General features: G+C 42.5%; 1 protein-coding gene across 1 annotated transcript in view; it reads left to right on the top strand.

Moving 5' to 3' along the window:
- Positions 1 to 18537, top strand: part of LOC132835854 (complement C3-like) — a 119397-nt gene extending 100860 nt beyond the window's left edge. Inside the window, exons 37-42 of the mRNA XM_060854950.1 lie at positions 1021 to 1126; positions 1843 to 1932; positions 8981 to 9067; positions 11134 to 11217; positions 15491 to 15626; positions 18396 to 18537. Of these exons, the coding sequence (XP_060710933.1) occupies positions 1021 to 1126; positions 1843 to 1932; positions 8981 to 9067; positions 11134 to 11217; positions 15491 to 15626; positions 18396 to 18537 (645 nt within the window). The remainder of the gene's footprint in view (positions 1 to 1020; positions 1127 to 1842; positions 1933 to 8980; positions 9068 to 11133; positions 11218 to 15490; positions 15627 to 18395) is intronic.
- The last annotated feature ends 6196 nt before the right edge of the window (positions 18538 to 24733 follow it).

Genomic DNA, 24733 nt, shown 5'->3' with positions numbered 1-24733 from the left:
AAGATGCAGAAGTCCTTCAGCATGATCTGGACAGGTTGGGTGAATGGGCCAATCAATGGCAGATGCAGTATAATTTGGATAAATGGGAGGTTATTCACTTTGGAAACAAAAACGAGAAGGCAGATTACTACCTGAATGGGTATAAATTGGGAGAGGGAGTGTGCAGTGGTACCTGGTTGTCCTTGTACACCTGTTGCTGAAGGTATGTATTCAGGTGCAGCAGGTGGTAAAGAGGGAAATGGTATGTTGGCCTTCATTGCAAGAGGTTTCGAGTCCAGGAGCAGGGATGTGTTGTTGCAGTTGTACAGGACCCTGGTGAGGCCACACCTAGAATATTGTGTGAAGTTTTGGTCTTCTTTTCTGAGGAAGGATGCTCTTGCTCTCAAGGGAGTGGAGCTAAAGTTTACTGAGTTGTTTCCGGGGATGGTGGGACTGACGTTTGAGGAGGGATTGACTAGTTTAGGATTGTTTTCACTGGAGCGCAGACATGTGAGGGAAGATCTCACAGAGACTTATAAAATTCTAACAGGACTAGACAGGGTAGATGCAGGGAGGATATTCCTGATGGAAGGTGCATCCGGAACCAGGGGTCACACTCTGAGGATTCGGGGTGGACCATTTAAGGTGGAGTTGAGGAGACATTTCTTCACCCAAAGAGTGGGGAGCCTGTGGAATCCATTACCACAGGAAGGAGTTGATGCCAAAACATTGAATGTGTTCAAGAGGTGGCTGGATATAGCATTTGGGGGGAATGGGATCAAAGGTTATGGGGAGAAAGCAGGATTGGGCTGTTGGGTTGGACATCAACCAATTATGGTGATGAATGGCAGAGCAGGTTCAAAGGGCCAAATGGCCTCCTTCTGCTCCTATCCTTTATGTTTCTGTGTTCAACTTTATCTCTTGCCTGAGTTATGGTGACCCTCGGATTAAACTGCTACCAGTCTAATGAGAGAGTAGCTTTTTGGGACTTTATTTAATTGATCAATTGTGTTCTGATTTTCTCTTCCAAATCACAAACAGGTTTCACACTTAGAAGAAACTTGTTTCGGGTTTAGTGTACATCAGTTCTTCAAAGTTGGACTTATACAACCAGCTTCTGTTAAGATTTACGAATATTATGACACAGGTAAGTATTTGCAAGACTACATTACTGATTTCCACCCAAGGGAAATCAAGTTAATATAAGAATGAAAGAAAATGTAAAGTTGCTTGAAAAGCTGCATGTCAAAAGAAAAGGAGGACAATGAACACAGGACTGAAAATGTGTTGCTGGAAAAGCGCAGCAGGTCAGGCAGCATCCAAGGAGCAGGAGAATCGACGTTTTGGGCATGAGCCCTTCTTCAGGAGCCCTTCTCCTGCTCCTTGGCTGCTGCCTGACCTGCTGCGCTTTTCCAGCAACACATTTTCAGCTCTGGTCTCCAGCATCTGCAGTCCTCACTTTCTCCAATGAACACCGGACAGCTCTATATAAAACAATTAAAGGTTTTTGAAATAGACTCAATTGTGGAGATTAAAATATTTGTTGACTTGACAAAATGATAAAATTCAGTTCACTTCTCAAAAAAGGAGGCATGCTAAAGTTAGGAATCTCTAAGTATTAATTGTGAAATTAATTTATCTAAATTTGATAATTGTTTTCTATCTCAGGACAAAGAAAATTTACATGATTATTCTTGCACACAGTAAATTCTGGGTTCATAATCAAGGTGTTCCATTCATGATTTTCAGAGAGGCTTTATTAGGAAATCAGTTTTCGTGCTTTACATTGAGGGTGAGTAGTTCATATTGCTTGTCTTAATACAGCTACACTGTATTTATGTCAATTTCATTACCTTCATACAGAGAACAGTTGCACTAAATTCTACAATGTCAATGAAAGGAGTTCCATGCTGAGCAAAATCTGTCAAGGTGACGTTTGCAGATGTGCGGAAGGTAAGATTCAGTTTTATTAGATTTATATGGGTATTTTTTTTCATTTAATTATGTTCAGGATGTAATCTGCGTTAAAAGTTTCATGTGGTGTTATTATTCCCAGGAATGCAATTGTTGTTGGATGATATTTTCTTTCATCAATTGATGTAGAGATACTATTTGTGATGCCTTGGTTTCTAGTGCAAACTTTACTTACATCAGTTTTAATACCCCAGAGAATGCAGAGCATTTTAGTAATTGTGTACATAGGTTGTAGCCAATCTACTTAGATCCTGTCCTTATGCTGGATTCCACTTCCATTGTTGTTAAATTTCTTTAACCTGCACTCTCTGTGAGTGTAGCTCTTTCCTTTGAGCATCGTCACTGTGTAATAGAAAGCCATTGACCCCAGCCTGTATTCTGTCCATCACCCTGACACTCCTGTGTTAGACATGGTCGTCACTCATGTATGTATGGCTATACTTCATCTTCATAAAACAGGAGCATGACCAGGGTAGCAATATCTCCGTATTTAAGTCCTAAATTACCAGCCTTTCATTCTCAGGCTATGCTCTCCACCAGCAGAGAAAAAACCCCTCAGCATCAAGTTTAAAGTCATAGAGATGTACAGCATGGAAACAGACCCTTCGGTCCAACTTGTTCATGCTGACCAGATATCCCATCCCAATCTAGTCCCATTTGCCAGCACTTGGCCCATATCCCTCCAAACCCTTCCTATTCATATACGCATCTAGATGCCTTTTAAATGTTGCATTTGTACCAGCCTCCACCACTTCCTCTGGCAGCTCATTCCATACACCTACCACGCTCTGTGAGAAAAAGTTGCCCCTTAGGACCCTTTTCTATCTTTCCCTTCTCACAGTAAACCTTTCCCCTTTAGTTCTGGACTGCTCTACTGCAGGGAAAAGATTTTGTCTCTTTACCTGATCCACGCCCCTCATGATTTTTAAAATCTCTATAAGGTCACCCCTCAGCCTCCGACGCTCCGGGGAAAATAGCCCCAGCCTGTTTTATGAATATGAAGTAGAGCCATACATACATGAATGACAACAATGTCTAACACAGGAGTATTAGTTGATGGGCAGAATTCTTACTGGAGTCCAACTAAAGCTCAAACCCTCCAACCCTGGCAACATCCCTGCGAATCTTTTCTGAACTCTTTCAAGTTTCACAACATCCTTCCGATAGGAAGGGGACCAGAATTGCATGCAATGTTCCAAATTGTCAAGCCCCGTAAGAATTCTATGTTTCAGTAAGGTCATCTCTAAGTATTCAACTTCTGGTGATTGTAGGTCACCCGAAAGCTATAAAAAAGCCACATTTTCTCTTTGCATATATCATTCTTTGACATGTTTTAAAATGCATTTAATGAAATAGTTTGGAAAAGCAGCTATTCTTCCATCCTGGGTATTGTGAAGCAGATGATAACTCCTGAAGGTGACTCTCCAGTGCTTGGATCAGTTTGGGGCGTATATAGTAGGTGATCCAGAGTGTGCTACACAATCCTTTCATGTTGTGGTCTGCACAACTGGAGCAGATATGGAGGGGATGTGACCGATACTGCAGGACTGAGAGAACAGTTGCCGTCTTCTGAGGAAGAAGATCAAGACCTTCCAAGTGAAGAAGTAATTCAACTTGAAGGGCTGAATGGCCCACTTTGCTGCTGTCCCTGTACTCTAATTGCATCAAGAACCACTTCTTCCAGAATGAAGTTAAAAATCACACAACACCAGGTTATAGTCCAACAGGTTTAATTGGAAGCACTAGCTTTCGGAGCGACACTCCTTCATCAGGTGATAGTGGAGGGCTCGATCGTAGCACAGAATTTATAGCAAAGGTTTGCAGTGTGATGTAACTGAAATCCAATTAAACTTGTTGGACTGTAACCTTGTGTGTGATTTTTAACTTTGTATACCTCAGTCCAACACCGGCATCTCCAAATCATTCCAGAATGAAGGCAGGGTTGCAAAAGTCTACTTTATATCAAAATAGAGATTTTGAAGAAGGATTTTAATTTATTATTGCCATGTACCGTGATACAGGGAAGAGTTTTGCGTGCTATCCAGACAAATCATACCTTCCATAAGTACATCAGGGTAGTCGAACAGAATGCAGAATTGTGTGTTACAGCTACAGAGAAGGTGCAGAGGATGATCAACTCTAATATATGAGAGGTCTGTTCAAAAGTCTGATAGTAAAAGGGAAGAGGCTGTTCTTGAATCTGTTGGTGTGTGTTTTCAAACTATTTTATCTTCTGCCCAACAGAAGAGGGTGGAAGGGACAATAACTGGGGTGGGAGGGGTCTTTGATGATGGCGGCTGCTTTCCCGAGGAAGTGGTAAGTGTAGATGGAGTCAATGGATGGGAGGCTGGTTTGTATGATGGACAGGGCTGTGTTCACAACTCTCTGTAGTTTCTCGCTGTCTTGGGCAGAGCAGTTGCCACACCAAGCTGTGATGCATCCAGATAGGATACTTTCTGTGGTACGTCTGTGAAAATTGGTAAGAGTCCTTGTGGACATGCTAGATTTCCTTATCCTCCTGAGGAAGGAGAGGCATTGGTGTGCTTTCTTAACCAGCATGGATGTACCAGGACAGATTGTTGGAGATTGTTGGTGATCGTCCCCCCTGGGAACGTGAAAGCTGTTGACCATCTTCACCTCAGCTCCATTGATACAGACAGGGGCGTGTCCTCTACACCACTTCCTGAAGGTGATGACCAGCTCCTTCATTTTGCTGACATTGAGGGAGAGATAGTTCTCTTTGCACATGCCCTTAAGCTCTCTGTCTCTTTTCTGTACTCTATCTCATCATTGTTTAAGATCCGACCCACTACAGTGGTCAGCAAACTTGTAAATAGAGTTAGAGCAGAATTTGGCCACATGGTTGTGAGTGTGTAAGGAGTGAGGGGTTGAGTACATAAGCATGAAGGGCACCAGTCTTAAGGGCGAGTTCTTGTCCTTACTGATTACAGTCTGTGGGTCTGGAAGTCAAGGGTATAGTTGCAGAGAGGGGAATACAGTCCTTAATCTCAGAGTTAGGAGATGAGCTTGGTTAGAATTATGGTGTTGAAAGCAGAGCACAAATCACTCAATAGGAGTCTGACATAGGTCTTCTTGTTATCCAGATGATCCAGGGAGCACTCTAGGGCCTGGGAGATGGCTCTACCATGGACCTGTTGCAATTTTAGGCAAATTGTAGTTGAAGGATAAGAGGAATGGTAAAGTACTTTGATCAGCATAATAAATCTTTCCCAGAAGAAAATATTGCTGCAATCTTTTTGACATGATTTGGATATGAAAAAAAAATTGGATATTGTAACTTATGATGTCTTTATATTTAACAATTTCTGTTCACTTAGTTTGAAGGATTATGGATTTTTAAGGGAAAGTGAAACTCTTGAACACAATTGAAAATTATAAATGGAACCTAATAGGGCTTTGAGCAAAGTAGGTTTTGGCGAGATGGATGGCAGAATCGGGCATGACGTCTAGACCATCTTGCACCATTTTTTTCTGCTTGTCAGAATAGCATGGCGAGATTCTGACTCAAGATGCCAGTTGACTGGAATTAATGCTTGTGAAACACACTGTTAATGCCACAGTGCGGCTCATTGTTGTTCACACTCCCTTCTTAGCAAACTTGCCAAACAAACTCGATGATGGGGAAAACCCAAAAAGGAAAACCAGATTGTCTACCTGGCAAATCCAGCTTGCTGTTTTCTCTGAGCCACCCCCATGATGGACACTGGACAACATCTCAGGGCATTATCCCATGGGCACTAATCACACACACACACACGTCCATTGACATTGGCATCAAATATCTGCCAAATCATCACAACGGTCATGACATTTTTAAAAAATTCAGTCATGGGATGAAGATATCACTGGCTGAGGCAGTTTTATTGTCCATCCCAGAGGGCAGTTAAGAGTCATAGAGATGTACAGCACAGAAACAGACTCTTCGGTCTAACCCATCTATGCTGACCAGACATCCCAACCCAATCTAGTCCCATCTGCCAGCATCCGGCCCATATCCCTCCAAACCCTTCCTATTCATATACCCATCCAAATGCCTTTTAAATGTTGCAATTGTACCAGCCTCCACCACTTCCTCTGGCAACTCATTCCATACATGTACCACCATTTTCATGAAAAAGTCGTCCCTTAGGTCTCTTTTATATCCTTCCCCTCTTCCCCTCTAGTTCTGGATTCCCCCATCCCAGGGAAAAGACTTTGTCTATTTATCCTATCCATGCACTCATAATTTTGTCAACCTCTATATGGTCACAGGCCAGACCAGGAAGGCAGTTTCCTTCCCTAAAAGAAAATTGAAGAACAAGATGGGCTTTCCCTGACCTTCAACAATGTCTTTATTAGATTCTTAATTCCAGATTTTTGTTGAGTTCAATCTCCAGTATGTGTTCTGGTGGGATTTGAAGCTGTAACATTGCCTGGGTCTCTGGATTAACAGTCAAGTGAAAATATGCTAGGCCATAACCTCCCCAGTGTATCTCTAATAAGCTGTCTGGAAATAAAAGCTCAATTTTGTATTTGAAAGTATACGATTGATTAGCTGTATGTGATGTTCTCTGACTGGACAATAATACAATATGGATCTACAATGGTTATTGGATACAGGATTGTGCTGACCAAGGGGCTATTTTACACAGAACGTAGCCATAGGAAGGTGAGGTATCTGCACTGGTGTGAGCAATTTGTGTGAGAGAGTGACAATAGTGCATGCAAGGGAGCATCAGTCACAGTACAATGTGCCAAGGGTAGCATGGTCTCTTGGCTGTTGTGCTATGATTATTGGAAGAATGTTGTGAAACTTGAAAGGGTTCAGAAAAGATGTACAAGAATGTTGGTTTGAGCTATAGAGAGAGGCTGAATAGGCTGGGGCTGTTTTCCCTGGAGCGTCAGAGTCTGAGGGGTGACCTTATAGAGGTTTATAAAATCATGAGGGGCATGGATAAGGTGAATGGTGAAGGTCTTTTCCCCAGGTATTGGAGTCAAAACTAGAGGGCATAGGTTTACGGTGAGAGGGGAAAAACTTAAAAACAACCTAAAGGGGGACTTTTTCACACACAGGGTGGTGCATGTAAGGAAGGAACTTCCATAGGAAGTGGTGGAGGTGGGTACAATTGTAAAATTTAAAAGGCATCTGGATGGGTTTGTGAATAAGAAGGGTTTAGAGGAATATAGGCCATGTGCTGGCAAATGGGACTAGATTTATTCAAGATATCTGATCGACATGGACGAGTTAGACCTAAGGGTCTGTTTCCGTGTTGTACCTCTCTCTGACTCTATGATTTTGCCAGGGACGAGCAACTTGTTAACATTTGTCCATATGCTCAGTTGCCTTTCAGACATGGGGCAGGCACAAGAGGTATCCGCTGAGTGCTGAATCATTCTGGGGATGGTGTGTGATAAGGTGGGGTGGAAATCAGACATGAGAGACAGCATGCGATGTGGGTAAATAATTAACGTAGCAAGTTTTGTACAGTAAGGTGTGAAGACCTGCTATGCTTCAAACAAAAATTCCTCCAAAAACTCAACGTAGTTTGGACTTAGCCAAAAGAACACGGGATTCAGCCCCACATAATTCCAGATAACTGTGTATCTTGGTTACTTGAGCTCATTGCAGGGAGAACATCTAGCTGTTTTTTATGACTGAGTTTTATAGCTGTTTTTCAGTAAAGAACTTTGGATTTTCAGTGGTGACCAGCCTGGTGAAGGTAAATGCATCCAATTCAGTTTCTGAAAAATGATCTGTCATTGGGAACTCGGTTTGTCCTCTAGAAGGGGAAGTGGAAGACATCTCAATACTATGATTTTTGAGCAAACTGCATTTGCCCAGATCCCAGAGATGGCTGTCTGTATTTGTTGATACCTGTCTATACATGGCAGAATGTCAAAACAACAGCTATCTGACCATCTCAATCTCAACCTTTTTCACTTCAAGAACTAAGATTTATTGGCCAAAGTATTTTCCTCTCCATGGTGAATTTCTGAGGAGAGAAATCCACTTTATTTACTCTTACCTTCTTTATGTGTTATGTCTGAATATGCTTATGTTGAGTTATTTCATTAATATTGATGCATATTTCTGTATATTTATGATATCATTTGTTATAGATTTATATTTGTTATTGAATAAGTCTTGAAATAAATTTTGAATGTATTCAAGAAGCTTCATTAGTGGACCTTTCTATTTTAAGTTTGATATGGGGAAAGCATACAACTGACCATATGAGGAACCAAGTAAAATATTTATTATCGCATTGTGGACTAATGGGATTAGAATAGGAAGTGCACTCTTCCCATCTCAGCCCTAACAAATTAAAACAGTAATCAACTAAACCTAACTATTACTATAAAATAAAAAAAAGAGAACCCTGAATGTTAGAAATCTGAAACAAAAACAGAAATAGCTAGAGAAACTCAGCAGGTCTGGCAGCATCTATGGTGAAAGAAAAACAAAGTTAATGTTTGGAGTCCAAATGAAACAATAACTGTGCTTTCTGTCTTCATATATGCTGCAGACTTTCTCCAGCAATTTCGGCTTTTGTTTCAAACCTAAGAATTATGTATATAACAGTTATGAATACCTGCCTGTTAATGATAGCTCTTTAAGAGTGAAGACAGCTAACTATTCAAAGCCTTGCACTTTCATTTTAATGCATTATCTGAAACAACTGAACTGGAACGCAGAAATTATGCAAATTTTACTTTCTGTTTATTTTGTAGACCGCTGGATAACAGTTACATTCTTTTTTTCAGACTGTTGTATATCAATTGAATTCTGGGTTTTTTTGTAGGCTGTTGTATATCAGTTAAATTCTGTTTTTTTTGGCAGGCAATTGTATATCAGATAAATTCTTTTTTTTGTAGGTAGTTGTATATCAGCTAAATTCTGTTTTTTTTGTAGGCTGTTGTATATTAATTAAATTCTGTTTTTTTTTTGTAGGCTGTTGCACATAAGTTAAATTCTGTTTTCTTTCAGGCAGTTCTATGTCAGTTAAATTCTGCTTTTGTTTTGCAGGCAGTTGTATAACAGCTAAATTGCCTGAACAACGTATCTCTCCAGTTGTTCGTGAAGATAAAGCATGTGAACATGGAACGGATTATGGTAAACGCATCATTCCACACACTGCATTAAAAATGCTTGTGTCTAATCTCTAAATGGCTTGTTATAAACCATGCATATTTAATTGAAAACCAAAGAACAACAGATGCTGGAGGTCTGAAACAAACACAAAGTGCTGGAGAAACTCAGCAGGTCCTGCAGCATCTCTAGAGAGAAAACAGTTAACATTTTGGATCCAGTGACCCTTCATCAGAATTGTTCTGAAGAAGGCTCTGTGGAGTCAAAACATTGAATATGCAGTTGATCATTGTGACTGTAATGGTTATGACTCATGGTATTGGTTCATGTGTATTATTTATACACATTTAATGAGATGTTAAATCAATAGAAACAAGTTTCTGCTTACAATCCAAAAGATCAAAAAAAGCCCTCTTGATTCTTGTCAAATAGTCTCTTAAGAATGCAAAGGTTTTGTTCCAGTTCCTTCCCTTTCACCATCTCAGGGTACCAAACCCAACCAAAGAGTATTAAATCTACCCAATTGCTAAGTATTTGAAATTGCCATTTTTTGTTTGCTTCATAAGAAATATGCTTTCCCTGTCAGGAAATAAGTGATACTTCATCAGTGTCCATCACAGGATGACAATGGAGGCCACTGTATTGGAAGGTAGTCATAGTGTTGGTTAGCTTTTGTTACCCTGATCCAGGCTCATGTTATTGTGATATGACTGTCCACCCCACCCCCTCCCCCGGCCACCATCACTATCCTGATTGTCTGGGAGTCTCCCATAACTGAGGATCAAACTCCTGGACACAGCAGTGAGTAACATGGGAAGAAAACTTGCCAAGTTAATGACAGAGAAGCCGTTAGTGCCAAGTTTGTTGCATGCGTTCAGCATTGAAACGTATCTCTCCAAATTGATGTGTCACACATTCTGTGCTCGGCAAAGTCTCAGTCTAACTTCTCCCAGAATGCATTTGGAGCAATCTGCTTCTAACTTGAGGAAGCCAAAACAATTGAAATCGATCCCTGATTGTCCAGACTGTAGCTTGCAGATTTCGGGCAGTGTTTGGAGGACACACACCCGATTACAGGTATCCCCTGCTTTTCGGAAGTTCGCTTTAAGCCACTTCATTTTTATGAAAGACCTACATTAGTACCTCGTCTCGCTAACTGAAAGAAATCCGAAGAGGATTTCCACCTTCACGAGAAAAGGTGATTTTTTTTTCCCATTTTAAGTTAGTGCTTCTTTGCTTTGTACCATTGCCTTTTCATAGGAGCACTCTACTTTCAGATAGTGGGGGAATACCTGTAATAGGTCAGCCAGTGCTTCTCTAACACTCTTCTGTTGTGACCACATTTTAATGTTTCAGACGTATGTGAAAGAGGCTGCTAAAGTGTTGATGGGTCGGAGGAGGCGGGGAATGGGAGCCTAGAGTTGTTAAGCAGGGCACCTTCAACCAAACCTACCTCTTTACAGGTGTTTGTTTTGCTGCAGGAGTCAGAGATTGGGGAACAATTGATGAGGTCATACGTCCACCAACACGAATACAAGCTTCGAAGATGTCTAGCTACCAGCTGGGCAGTTGAAGCTGCATGCTCATGACCCCAAAACTCTTGTTCCGTAACTCCCAACAGTGGGGTCATCCCCACTGTTTGGACATTTCTAAACTAAAGAGGCATGTTGCCTCAGTGGTTGGCACTACTGCCTCACAGCACCAGGAAGCTGGGTTCGATTCTAGCCTTGGGTATCTGTCTGTGTGGAGTTAGTGTGTTCTCCCAGTGTCAACATTGGTTTCCACCCATTGTCCAAGATGGATTAGCCATGCTAAATTGTCCATTGCGTCCAGGACTGCTTGGAAAGGTGGATTAGCCTTGGCAAACCCATAGCTGTGGCAATAAGGTAGGTGTCTGGGTCTGGGTGGGATATCTTCAGAGGGTCAGTGCTGACTCAATGGGCTGAAAGGCCTCTTTCTCCACTGTAGGGATTCTATAATTCCAGCCATCAATAGCATGCTCTACAGTTATTTCTGATGTCTCAGCTTGGCTATGATAAAAAAAACAGCCTTTAACATTTTTCTTTTTAAATCTGTTTCATCCCTTTTAGTATACAAAATAGCGTTCAAAAAGAAGGAAAAGAGAGACAGTTACATCTATTATGAAATGGAAGTTAAGTCTGTCATAAAACAAGGTGAGTTATTTTCATGTTCATGAGAATGGAGAGGAAATCGCGTTTTTGGTTTAGGACATGATGACAGCACTGGAAAATGTTGTCCCACAGGGTTCAGCAACCAGCAGGTTTAGACAGTAGATTTGGATTGGCTCAGGCTTGGAGGGCCGAAGGGTCTGTTCCTGGGCTGTAAATTTTCTTTGTTTCTTTCTTTGTTTCTTTGGAACCAACTTGGCTAATGAACAAAGGTGATGCAATTATATTGTCTGGTACAATCTGTAGAGCACTCACTGGGTGGGAACAAAGTCGAGACACAAATCTTCAAAGAACTTACAGATAGTTGTGAAAAATGGAGCAGCTCTTATTAATTACCAGTGGAATAATGGTAGTGTCAAACGGTGGCACAGCGGTGAGCACTGCTGCCTCACAGTGCCAGAGACCTGGGTTCGAATCCCGCCTCAGGCAACTGTGTGGAGTTTGCACGTTCTCCCTGTGTCTGCGTGGGTTTCCTCTGGTTTCCTCCCACAGTCCAAAGATGTGCAGGTCAGGTGAATTGGCCACACTAAATTGCCCGTAGTGTCAGGTGAAAGGGTAAATGTAGGGGAATGGGTCTGGGTGGTTTGCTGTTCGGAGGGTCGGTGTGGACTTGTTGGGTTGAAGGGCCGGTTCCACACTGTAAGTGATCTATCTATCTATCTAAAAGTGAGGACTGGAGATCAGAGTTGAGAGCATAGTGCTGGAAAAGCACAGCAGGTTAGGCAGCATCCGAGGTGCAGGAGAGTCGACGTTTCGGGCAACAGCCCTTCATTGGGAATGCCGATTTTCCTGCTCCTCGGATGCTGCCTGTCCTACTGTGCTTTTCCAGCGCTGCGCTCTTGATTCTGAGATTGTGCTCGGGAGAATTTCCTACGGCAGTATGTGTAAATCCAGAAAGAAAGGAGACGCTGCCAGACCGGAATCTTGGAAATGAGGTGGGCCAAGTAGAGTAATTGTCCATTAGTGATCACTTAGGGTGCAGAATGCATTGCTTCATAAGTTTGAGGACCATGTGGAAGACGCTAATAAGCAATCCAGGCTCAGAGTAATTGACTGACAGAGAAAGGACTTCAATAGCGCAAGAATGGAACCAAGTTGGATAGATAGGAAGAAAGGTTGGTAGGACAAACTGTGGCTGAGTAATGGGCTTCCTTCTAAGAAGAGATGCATAAGATCCATTACAAGGATATTTCCTCAAAAGAGAAAGGAAGGGCAAACAAATTCAGAGCTCTGTTGGTGATGGAGAAGCTAAAAATCCAGTTGAAAGGAAAAAGCTGTGTTGTAGGAAATAAAATTGGGAATGAAAGCTAACTATTGGCAGGGTCAGAAGCGAGGTGGGGAAGCAAATAGGAGAAGCCAAAGAGAAATTAGATTAAAAAAAGGCGAGCCACGGACTTCCAGGAAAATTCCAAGGCCTTCTATAAGTATGTAAACGGTAAAAAAGAAGTATGGCTGATTTATGCAGGAAGGTAATGGGCATGACAGAATTATTAAATAGAGGCAGATGCAGCCTGGGCCATGACCAAGGAGACAACTCAATCACTAGAAGGATTTAAGATTGATGAAGGCGGCGTTTTGGATAAGTTGTCAATAATCAAAGTTGATCGGGCATTGGGACCGGATGAGATGCATCCGAGGATATTGAAAGAAGTGAGAACGGGAACTGCAAGAGACATTGGCAGTGACTTCCCTGCGGCTCTTGGATGCGGCCAGAGGCCATTAGAATTTGCAAACCTTACAGCCTTGTCCGAAAAAAGATTGTAAAGATAACCAGATCAAATACCGACAGGTCAGTTTAATGTTGGTCACAGGGTAACTTCTAGAAACTATTATTTGGATCGTATTAATAGTGGGATGTAAAAATATGTTTAAATTTCTAAGAGCCAATGGGGATTTATCAAAGGAAGATCATGTCTAACTGTCCTGCTGTAGTTTTATGAAGAGGTTGCAATTGATGAGGGTAGTGATGTTGAGTTGGTGTACATGGACTTCCAAAAGACACCTCAAAATAGTATCCCAGTAAACTTGTGAAAAAGGCTATAGCTTTTTGTTTTGACTATTAAATAAGAAAAGTCATAAATATAGATTTGAGTACACATAACACTGGAAATTGTACACTATCCAAAGGAATTACCAATCCATCCTTTTCCACATGGGCATGTGGTTGTAATAATGCAGGGAATGTATTATCAACAATACTGTACCATACAATGAAGTGGAGATGCCAGAGTTGGACTGGAGTGGATAAGGTCAAAAATCAAACAACATCAGGTTATAATCCAGCACATTTATTTGAAGTTGCAAGCTTTCGGAGGTCTGCTCTTTCCTCAGACATAGTATGATAGGTAGGTATAGGGCATAGTACAAAACAACCTCGATTATCCAAAAGAGACGGGCCGGGGGGGGGGGGAGTATTTTGTTCGGATAACTGATTGATTGGGTAATGGATAATGTTTCTCCGGGACCTTGAAATCTTTTTCGAATTGTCCAAAATTTGGATAATTGATGTTCAGATAACCGAGGTTGTTCTACATTTATAGGCAAAATGTTAACAACTTTAAAACATGATTAATCCAGCTGTCCTTGATCTGCATTAAGTCAGTGGTAGTATAAACACACTCTTGAAGAAGACAGGAAATCCTTACACTGCTTTGCTGGAGGTTTTAATGCTATTAGGTTTGAAACAAGTAATCGAGGGATATGAGTGTGACTGGCTGGGTCAGCATTTATTGTCCATCTCTAATTGCCCTTGAGGAGGTGGTGGAGAGTTGCCTTCCTGAACCACTGCAGTACTGTGCTGTAGGAATACCCACAATGTCAGTTCATGGATAAGAAGGAGAGGAGAACATGGGCATCAAAATTAGCTGAGGGATAGGAAACACAGTGAGGCTTTTAATGGGTTATTTTTGAGCAGGAGAGAGGTTTGTAGCAGAGTTCCCCAGGAGTCAGTATTGGGAGCCTTATCTCTTATAAATATATATAATCTCGGTTTTGTTGTGCAGGGGACACAAAGCTATCTTGGAAGAGTTGCAAACTGGGACACTGTATAGAACTTTGAAAGGACATTGACAAGTTGCTGGAGTAGGTGCAAATGAAGTTCAATGTGGAGAAGAATTTGATAATACACTAGTACAAAGCAGACAGAGAGTCAGAACAAAAGAAAGGGATCTGTTCTCAAGGAGCAGGAGCAGAGAAACCTGGGCAGATATGTTTGACAGTGATTACTAGCCACAGGACAGAACGAGAGTGCAATTAATAAAACGTACTGTATTCCAGATGTTATTAATAGAGGCACAGAGTAAAGAGCAGGGAGGTTGCGATGTGATTATATCAGACAGTTCTCAGCACTGCACTTTAAGAAGGATATGAATTAATTAGTGCGAGTGTAGGAGTGGTTTAGAACAGTTGCAGGGATGAGAAACCGCAGTTCTAAGGATAGATTGGTCATTTTGGGACTGTTTTCCTTCGAGAGATGAAGGCTAAGAGGAGAACTAATAGGTGTTTCCAAAATCACGAGGGGCCTGGACAACAGAGATTGTGAGAAGCTGTTTGCACTCCGAAGAGGATTAAAAACTACAGCACATCAGTTTAAAGTGTTTTGCAAATGGGAGGTGAGAAAACATTTTTCCACATAAAAAGCAACTAGGATCTGAAAGTGCCTGGAAGGGTGATGGAGCCAGGGTCAAACGTGCATTAGGCGATTATTTAAATTGAAGTAAAACGCAGGGTTAAGGAGAAATAGCAGGAGGTTGACGCAACGTCAAAATGTTTAGAGAGCTGGTGAAAACACAATGGGCTGAATGGTCTCCTTCTTCATGTCCATAATTCTGTGATTCTATTCTCGGCAAAGGGCTGACACAGACATGACAGACCGAATGGCCTCCTTCTACACTGTAAGCAGTCTGTGATGGTACATGTCCTCAATGGCAAATGCCGAGTGTGTCATTTAGTAAAGGATTTGTTAGCTCAGTTGGCTGGATGGCTACTTTATAATAGAGTAACAATGACACTGCAATTTCCATTTCCATACCAAGAATTCACTCCTTCTCAACCTCACCTGAGGTGTAGTGACTCTGAGATTACACCTCCAGTCAGCTCCCTCTTATGATGGATTGGGATTGTGTTGACTTAACCTTGAAATGGTAGTTTAATTGACACCTTATAATCACACATGGCACTAGCCACCTGTAGCTAACAGCTAATGTGTTGAACTGTGGTCAGAATAATCTCCCATCTGGATCATGCATTCTGTATTTAGGAAGCGATGATGTAATTGAAGGACAAGTCAGAGAACTCATCACACATGCCAGCTGTGAAGAAACATTTATCGTGGACCTGGAAAATGATTACCTCCTGATGGGGCAGGGATCAGACTTGTGGAGTGACGGTAAAAGGTAAACTGCAAATTCTGAAGCAAATTTGCTCTTTTGTATAATTTGCTATATGCTCCCACATTTAGCATTTAATTGATAGTCTATATGAAATAACGTGTCACAGCAACAGTCATGCCTACATCCATAATCATCTGAAAACACCAAATATCATCCCATCAGGGATGTTAATCAGACTCAGGCCTTGACCAGACTTGGGTGAGAGTCTGTCTGGGAATACTGGGTGCAGTAGGCTAGTATTGTAGCCAAGTCGTAAAGGTGATGGGTTCATTCTACTGGTTCAGGCCCTGAGGATTCTTTTCCTCATCGTTGCCTGATCCTAGCCAAGTGTCTGATCAATTCTTTTTTCATGGGTGCCATGGTGGCTCAGTGATTAACACTGCTGCCTCACAGTGTCAGGGACCCAGGTTCACGTCCAGGTAACCGTCTGTGTAGAGTTTGCATGTCTCCCTGAGTGTGCATGGGTTTCCTATGGGTGCTGTGGTTATCTCCCACGGTTGAAAATGTGTTGCTGAAAAAGCGCAGCAGTTCAGGCAGCATCCAAGGAACAGGAGATTCGACGTTTCGGGCATAAGCCCTGAAGAAGGGCTTATGCCCGAAACGTCGAATCTCCTGCTCCTTGGATGTTACCTGACCTGCTGCTCTTTTTCAGCATCACATTTTCAGCTCTGATCTCCAGCATCTGCAGACCTCACTTTCTCCTTGAAGATTTTTTATCTCCCACAGTCCAAAGATGTGCAGGTTAGATGGATTGGCCATGCTAAATTGCCTTCAGTGTCCAGGGATGTGTAGTCTAGGTGGAATAACCATGGGAAATGTGGTGTCACAGGGAAAGTGTGGGTGTTGGAAGGGGGTAGCGGCTGGGTCTTGATAGGATGCTGTTCTGAGGGTCGGTGCATTGGCTGAATGGCTTCTTCCCCTCCTGCAGGGATTTGATGATTCTGCTGCCTTGTTGGGGCTGTTGTGGTACAATATAGTGTTCATAGCTTTGAACCAGGAGGTCTGTGTATCAAGTTCCACTTGTTTTAGAGGTGCGTCATAACATCTCTGTACAAGTCGATTGGAAAATGAATGAGCTCTGTTTAAAAGTATTCTGACATTTTACTGTCACCAAACTGCCTTTCAAATTCTTGACACAAAGAAGAATCGACAAACTGAACTTCAGGGTAGAACATTCCTGACCACACTCTTCTCTGAGCTTGCAAGGACAGTACTGAAGTGCTGAACTCTATTATGCTTTACCCAGGGATATGCTGCCATGATGATTAGATTAGATTAGATTCCCTACAATGTGGAAACAGGCCCTTCGGCCCAACAAGTCCACACCAACTGTCCGAAGAGTAACCCTCCCAGACCCATTTCCCTCTGACTAATGTACCTAACACTACAGGTATTTTAGCATGGCCAATTCACCTGACCTGCACATCTTTGGAGTGTGGGAGGAAACCGGAGCACCCGGAGGAAACCCACATAGACACAGGGAGAATGTGCAAACTCTACACAGGCAGTCGCCTGAGGCTGGAATCGAACCTGGGGCCCTGGTGCTGTGATGCAGCAGTGCTAACCACTGAGCCACTGTGTAGCCCCAATGTGGTGCGGCTGGTGTTTTGTTAATGCTAAATTTCATGAGTGGAGGGGTGCAGGCAGTCATTGTAAATAAGCCTTTTGGAAATACTGGCTAAGTAGAGGGCCCAGAGAAGCACTTTTAGCTTTACCACTCACTTCCAATTTGGGACTCGAGCTATCTACTTTCTCTCTTGTACCCAGAAAAATGGTGACCTGCGCAGAGATGAGGTGAGGTCAGATAGCAAAGAGGTGCGAGTGTCTGCAATTATTCCCCTCACCACTCAGGAGTGAGATTCCCGCCGAAATTTTCTCTTCTATTTGCTAAAACCTTAAGTGCACAATTAGATTAGGTTTGTTTGGAATGGAGAATCTCATTTGTTTTTATGCTCATCAAGTTTTCCAAACTGATCCACCTGTGCCCACGTCATTCAGCAGTTTGTACAGGTCAACTCTGAGTTCACCAGTGCATGTAAATAATGTAAATAGTGTAAACCCCCTCAGAATATATTAAGAAGATAGTCTAGACAGAACCTTTTCTTATTTTAAAGGTAAATGTCAGATTTTATGTTACATTCATTAGTCAAACAACCAGGTTTCAAAAAAAGCCACACTTCATTCACACATTATAATTAAAATCAGACAATATAATAAAAGAAAAGAATTGACTTAACTGTAACTCTATTTCAATACTTAACAAAATAGTATGTATATTAATTACTACTAGTTAATTGTTTGAATACTGTAACATCCCGTAAGCACACTTCTGGCAAAGCCAAATTCATTAAAATAGATTATCTCACACACGATTCTAGCAATTGGAAAAACAACTCCAGCCTTCAGCTGGAGCAGAGAGAGAGGAATAAAAACTTCCACATACAACTTCAAGATCCTGGCAACTGAAAGCTAAAACTAAACAAAAAGTGGTTCTGTGGGAACTTGACCCCACCCATTCAGGCTGCTTCTATTGTTTCAACTTTAAAGAAAACATCCCAAGGCCTCACAAGCTGTTTACTCTGTTGGCTTTGAAGCAGACTACTTTGCACCTCTGTACCCCTTTCTTCTTAAAAAAAAAGTCACGACAAAATACGGCTCTTAAAGTCATAGTAGCCACCATTTTTGACAAGGTATTGTTCACTTCAGAAGTGTTCATTATCAATGTGCAACTGAGAGTTTTCTTCCTCATAATCAGTACCTTTTTGGTTTCAGGATCAGCTATCTGATTGGAGATACAACCTGGTTGGAAATGTGGCCAACAGAAGAGCAGTGCCAAAATAATCGATATCGCAGCCTCTGTCAGAGCCTGGCAGAGTTTTCTGAAATCTTAATGATTAATGGCTGCCCCACTTAGTATTTTTGTTTCATAAATAATCAGTATTATTTGCAGCTAATAATCCAAAATAAATAATGGTTTTGTATCAAATAACATGGAAACTGATTTATCTTACATGTGTAAAGTGTTACGGTAAGGTCCTGCGTGTGACATTGGATGAGCGAAAGACATAAAAGTTGAATTTCAACAACAGTTCTTAGAAATGTGTTTATTGACCAATATGTGTGGTTATTTACTTTATGTTGGCTTTATGTTAATATCATGGTGAGATTACCAACAATAAAAAGTATTGAACTCTAATTACTTGTATGAAATTTGTAGCATAGTCAGTTGTCATTCAGATTGAATGATATTTTTCTGACATGTTTGTGGTAACAAAACACAAAGGGTTGAATCCCGTGATTTGTATGGCTAATATCGGGGTTAGTGGAGTTTCTTGGTACTCTCTACAAAGCCTAATAAATTCTCTTACCCTAACTTACTGGAATCATGTCACTTTAATCATCTGTTGTACTTCAAGTCTGATTCCAGCTCAGTCTTACAGCAGAAATTTGCAACTCACCAGTATCCCCAAATTCACTGGCATCCCTTCTACCTGCTCCATCTTGGAAAGTGCATTGTGCATCCAGGCAACCCCTTTCTATACAGAGCTGCCCTGCACGGTTCCTGAGATTTGCCCCGGACATGAGAGGGGGAAATCAATGCCCCTCTATGTGAATTCTGGAGGCATTATGTCCTCTTCTCCCAGGACTGGTAGTAGAGGCCTTGCCTACTCTGATCTGGGGTTGCCACCTAGATTAACAGAGTCTGAACATCTGGGAGAATTCCCAGAGTATAGGTCAATGTTCTCCACTTCACCAGTGTATGTGTCACCGCTTTTTCACATACTCATCGAACATACAACAATACAGCACAGAACAGGCCCTTCGGCCCTCGATGTTGTGCCGACCTGTGAACTATTCTCAGCTCGTCTCCCTACACTATCCCATCACCATCTATGTGCTTATCTAAGGATTGTTTAAATCTCCCTAATGTGGCTGAGTTGACTACATTGGCAGGCAGGGCATTCCACACCCTTACCATTCTCTGAGTAAAGAACATGACATCTGTCTGTCATCTGTCTTAAATCTATCACCCCTCAATTTGTAGTTACGCCCCCTTGTACACGCTGATGTCATCATCCTAGGAAGAAGACTTTCACTGTCCACCCTATCTAATCCTCTGATCCTCCTGTATGTCTCTATCAATTCCACTCTTAACCTTCTTCTTGCCAATGGGAACAGGTTCAAGTCTCTGAGCCTTTCCCTATGAGACCTTCCATCCAGACCATACTCTCTGTGCGGCCTACTGACTTGCCTGGAATACCGCTGAATGTGCACCAGAAGTAACAGCTGTGCCACCCAATTTCATCTCCTGCAGTACCTGGCTCCCTCTCATTCCAGAGGGAAAGCAGTTCACTGTAGGGCAGAAAGAGTCAATGCAATGGCCTGTCCGACATCACTCTTTAACTTTTATCTGTAAACGGTACTGACTCTTACTGCCCTGAGCAGGCCGGGGCCTAGTCATGGAAGCTACCCTTCCATATACTGTGCCAGGACCTCTGAGCAAAGACTTGTCCTCAGACTTGTCCCTGAATATCGTTGTGGGTTTAGCAATTCCTAAAAAGAAAGGAATTATCTTTCCTTTGACAAAAATCTTTCATATGTCTCAACTACCTTATTCACAACATGGGTTCACTGCAACTTGATCCTTCTGGGTTCCTTTTTCAGATTTGCAAACTCCAATAAGGAGCGTGGCTTCCCTTGCAACTGCCACCATCATGAACAAAAGGGTCCTACTTTTGGAAAATGGAAACACCTTGGCTTTTGGTTTTCGCCTCCACCCTTGGCTCCTAACTTTCCAGTTTGACAAAAAAGTCAAACACAAACAAACCCTTTGGTTCACCCAGTCTACGCCGATCATAATCCCAAACTAAATTAGTGCCACCTCAAAGATGGTGAGAAGATTTGAAGCTCGGGTGCTCGTTGTTGTGGTTCTGTTCACCGAGCTGGGAGTTTTTGTTGCAAACGTGTCGTCCCCTTTCTAGGTGACATGTATAGTGCTTGGGAGCCTCCTGTGAAGCGCTTCTGTGCTGATTCCTCCGGCATTTATACTGGTTTGAATCTGCCGCTTCCGGTTGTCAGTTGCTGTCCGCTGCAGTGGCCGGTACATAGGGTCTAGTTCGATGTGTCTGTTGATAGAATTTGTGGATGAGTGCCATGCCTCTAGGAATTCCCTGGCTGTTCTCTGTATGGCCTGCCCTATAATAATGGTGTTGTCCCTATCGAATTCATGTTGTTTGTCATCTGAGTGTATGGCTACTAGTCCCACCTGCTTGCTCCTGGCCCATGTCCCTCCAATCCTTTTCTGTTCATGTACTTATTCATTCCACACAGGAAGCACCCTCTGTGTTTAAAAAAAAGTTGCCTCTTAAGACTTTTTAAAATCTCGCTCCTCTCATCTTAAAAATGTCCTCCCTAGTCTTGAAATTCCCAACCTTAAGGAAAAGACAACTGCCATTAACTCTATTTAGACCTCCCATTACTTTACAAACTTCCGTAAGGTCGCCTCTCAACCACCTGCACTACATTTCCATCTATCTCTTTGTTACCCTACCTACGGTCCTTCCTAATGCTGTTCTCCTTTCACTCCTCCTCAAATCTATGGGGCGAGGGAAATAGATGGTTCAGTTTTTGAGGTTCACGATCATCAATGATTGGCACTTATTTCCAGGGGTTGGAGACTGGACAAATGTTGTTGTAGATGTACAAAGTTCTATTGAGACCACACCTTCTGAGCAGTTCTGGTCCCCTTATTTCAGGTGATAGATTATTTCACTGGGGACAGTTCAGAGTAAGTTCATTAGGATGATTTCTGATCTGCAAGACTTGCCTTATGACCAAAAGCTGAACAGGTTGGGACTCTACTTTCTGGAGTTTAGAATAATGAGAGGTGATCTAGTTGAAGCATATAGAATTCTTAAGGAGTTTGACAGATTAAATGCTGATAGGGATGCTTCCCCTCATGGACCAGCAGGCATAGACCTCAGGATAAGACTATGTTGAGGAGGAATTTCATTCTTTGAGGTGCTGATGTTGGATTGGTTTGGATAGGGTCAAAATCACACTACACCAGGTTATAGTCCAGCAGGTTTATTTCAAAACACTAACAACTGAAGGAGGAGTGAGGCTGCGAAAGTTTGTGTTTTCAAATAAACCTGTTGGACTATAACCTGGTGAGGTGTGGTTTTTGACCTTTTTTGAGGGCTGAGTCTTTAGAACTCTTTGCCTCAGAGCTGTTGAGGGCAGAATCCTTGTGTATATTTAAGGATGGTGGTGCGCTGCCTTCTTGAACTGCTGCAGTCCATGTGTTGCATGTAGACCTACAATGGCCTCAGGGAGAATTTTGACCCAGGGTCACTGAAGGAATAACGATATATTTCCAAATCAGGATGATGAATGTCTTGAACTTCAATAAGGACACCTCTCAACCTCTCACACTACAATGAAAGAAGTCCCAGCCTATCTAACCTTTCCTTATAACTCCAACCTTCCATCCCCAGCACCATCCTGATAAATCCCTTCTGAATGCTCTCCAACTTCATAATATCCTTCCTATATCTGGGCAACCAGAACTGGACACAGTATTCTGAAGTGGTCATGGGCTTGGAATGTTTAAGATCTTTAGTAAATTTCTACAGATGAAGTGCACCTTTGTGTCATCTGTGAACCCCTTACTCACCCTTCTATCTCCTCATCCAAGTCATTTATAAAAATCACAAAGAACAGAGGTCCTACAACTGATCCCTGAGGAACACCACTGGTCACCAAGCTCCAGGCTGAATACTTTCCACCTACCACCACCCTCTGTCTTCTGTGGGCCAGCCAATTCAGCATCCAGACAGACAGGTTTCCCTGCATCCCATGATTCCTTACTTTCTGAATGAGCCTACCATGGGGAACCTTATCAAACGCTTTGCTAAAATCCACCTACACCACATCCACTGCTCTACCTTCATCAACGTGTTTTGTCACATCCTCAAAGAATTTAATAAGGTTTGTGAGGCATGACTTGCCCCTCACAAAGCCATGCAGACTACTTCTAATCAAACTATGCTTTTCCAAAATTACCATAAATCCTGTCTCTTAGAATCCTCTCCAATATTTGCCCACCACTGCCGTAAGACTGACTGGTCTGTAATTCCCAGGGTTATCCCTATTCCCTTTCTTGAACAAGGGAATACCATTCACTATCCTCCAATCATCTGGTATTACTCTAGTAGCAAGTGAGGAGAAAGTGAGGACTGCAGATGCTGGATATCAGAGTCGAGAGTGTGGTGCTGGAAAAGCACAGCAGGTTGGGCAGCATCCGAGGAGCAGGAGAAACCCCTGATAAAGGGGTTTTGCCTGAACCATTGACTCTTCTGCTCCTCAGATGCTGCCTGACCTGCTGTGCTTTTCCAGCACCACACTCTTGACTCTGGACAGTTAGGACGTAAAGATCATCGCCAAAGGCACAGCAATCTCTTCCCTTGCTTCCTGTAGTAACTTTGGGAATATCCCAGAAGATTCATTTATCCTTATGTTTTTCAAAATTTTCAGCATATCCACCTTCTTAACATCAACCTGTTTGAGCAAATAAGTCTGTTTCACGTTGTCTTCAGAAAAGACAAGGTCCCTCTCACTAGTGAATACAGAAGCAAAGTATTCATTAAGGATCTCCCCTACTTCCTTAGACTCCAGGCACAAGTTCCCTCCACTATCCCTGATTGGCCCTACCCTCACTCTGACCATCCTCTTGTTCCTCACATAAGTGTAGAATGCCTTGGGGTTTTCCTTAATCCTACCCGCTAAAGCTTTTTCGTGCACCCCCTCACCCCCACCCCCACCCACCAGGTCTCCTCAGTCCCTTCTTCCGTTCTTTCCTGGCTACCTTGTAACCTTTTAGAGCTCTGTCTGATCCTTGCCTCCTCAACCTTAAGTAAGCTTCTTCTTCCTCTTGACTAAATTCCCACATCCCTGCCACCCAAGGTTCCTTCACCCTAACATCCCTTCCTTCCTTCAGTGGGATAAACCTATCCTGCACTATCAGCAAGTGCTCCCTAAACAACCTCCATATTTCTGTCGTGCATTTACCTGAGAACACCTGTTCCAAATCTAGGCGCCCCAGTTCCTACCTAATAGCATCGGAATTCCCCCTCCCCTAATTAAATACTTTCCCATATCATCTGCTCCTACTCCTCTCCATGAGTATAGTAAAGTTCATGGAGACGTGATCACTATCACTGAAATGCTCCCCCACAGAGAGATCTGACACCTGATATGGTTCATTGCCAAGCACCAAATCCAATATGGCCTCCCCTCTAGTCGGCCTATCTAAATATTTCATCAGGATGCACTTGACAAAAACTGTTCCAATAAAACTCCCAATAAAGTGACTGCTCTTATCCTGTTTCTGACATCCACCCAGACTGACTCTGTAGACAAACCCTCCTCGACGACCTCCCTTTCAGCAGCTGTGATACTACCGCTGATTAGCAATGCCACTCCCCCACCTCTTTTACCTTACCCTGTATTCCTTTTGAAACATCTAAACCCTGGAATATCAAACAACCATTCCTGCCCTTGTGATATCCAACTCTCCGTAATAACCACAACATCATAGTTCCAAGTACTGATCCATGCTCTGTGTTTGTCATTCTTATTCCTAATACATCTTGCATTAAAATAGACACACTTCAACCCATCACACTGCACCTTTGCCCTGTTAAGTGCCTCCTCACAGACTCTCTGCATGTTGACCAGCTACCCCATCCTCTGATCCGTAGCTCTAATTCCCACCCCCTTGCCAAACTAATTTAAACATTCCCGAAGAGTTTGAGCAAACCTTCCATTGGTGCCCCTCCAGTTTAGGTACAACCTGACCTCCTTATACAGATCCCACCTTCCCCAGAAGGTATCCCAATGATTCACATATCTCCCTTCTACACCAGCCCTGCAGTCACGTGTTCAGCTATGTTTGCTGTCTGTTCCTAGCCTCACTAACGCGTGGCACCGGTAGCAATCCTGAAGTTACTATTCTACTTGCCCTGCTTTCTAGCTTCCAATCTAACTCCCTGTATTCTCTGTTCAGATCCTCCTCCCCTATCCTAGCTATGTCATTGGTACCGATGTGT

This window comes from Hemiscyllium ocellatum, chromosome 45, assembly GCF_020745735.1.
Source record: "Hemiscyllium ocellatum isolate sHemOce1 chromosome 45, sHemOce1.pat.X.cur, whole genome shotgun sequence".
Classification (NCBI taxonomy): domain Eukaryota; kingdom Metazoa; phylum Chordata; class Chondrichthyes; order Orectolobiformes; family Hemiscylliidae; genus Hemiscyllium; species Hemiscyllium ocellatum.
Note: the sequence above shows the minus strand (reverse complement) of the source record. Positions and strands in the feature narration are given on the sequence as shown.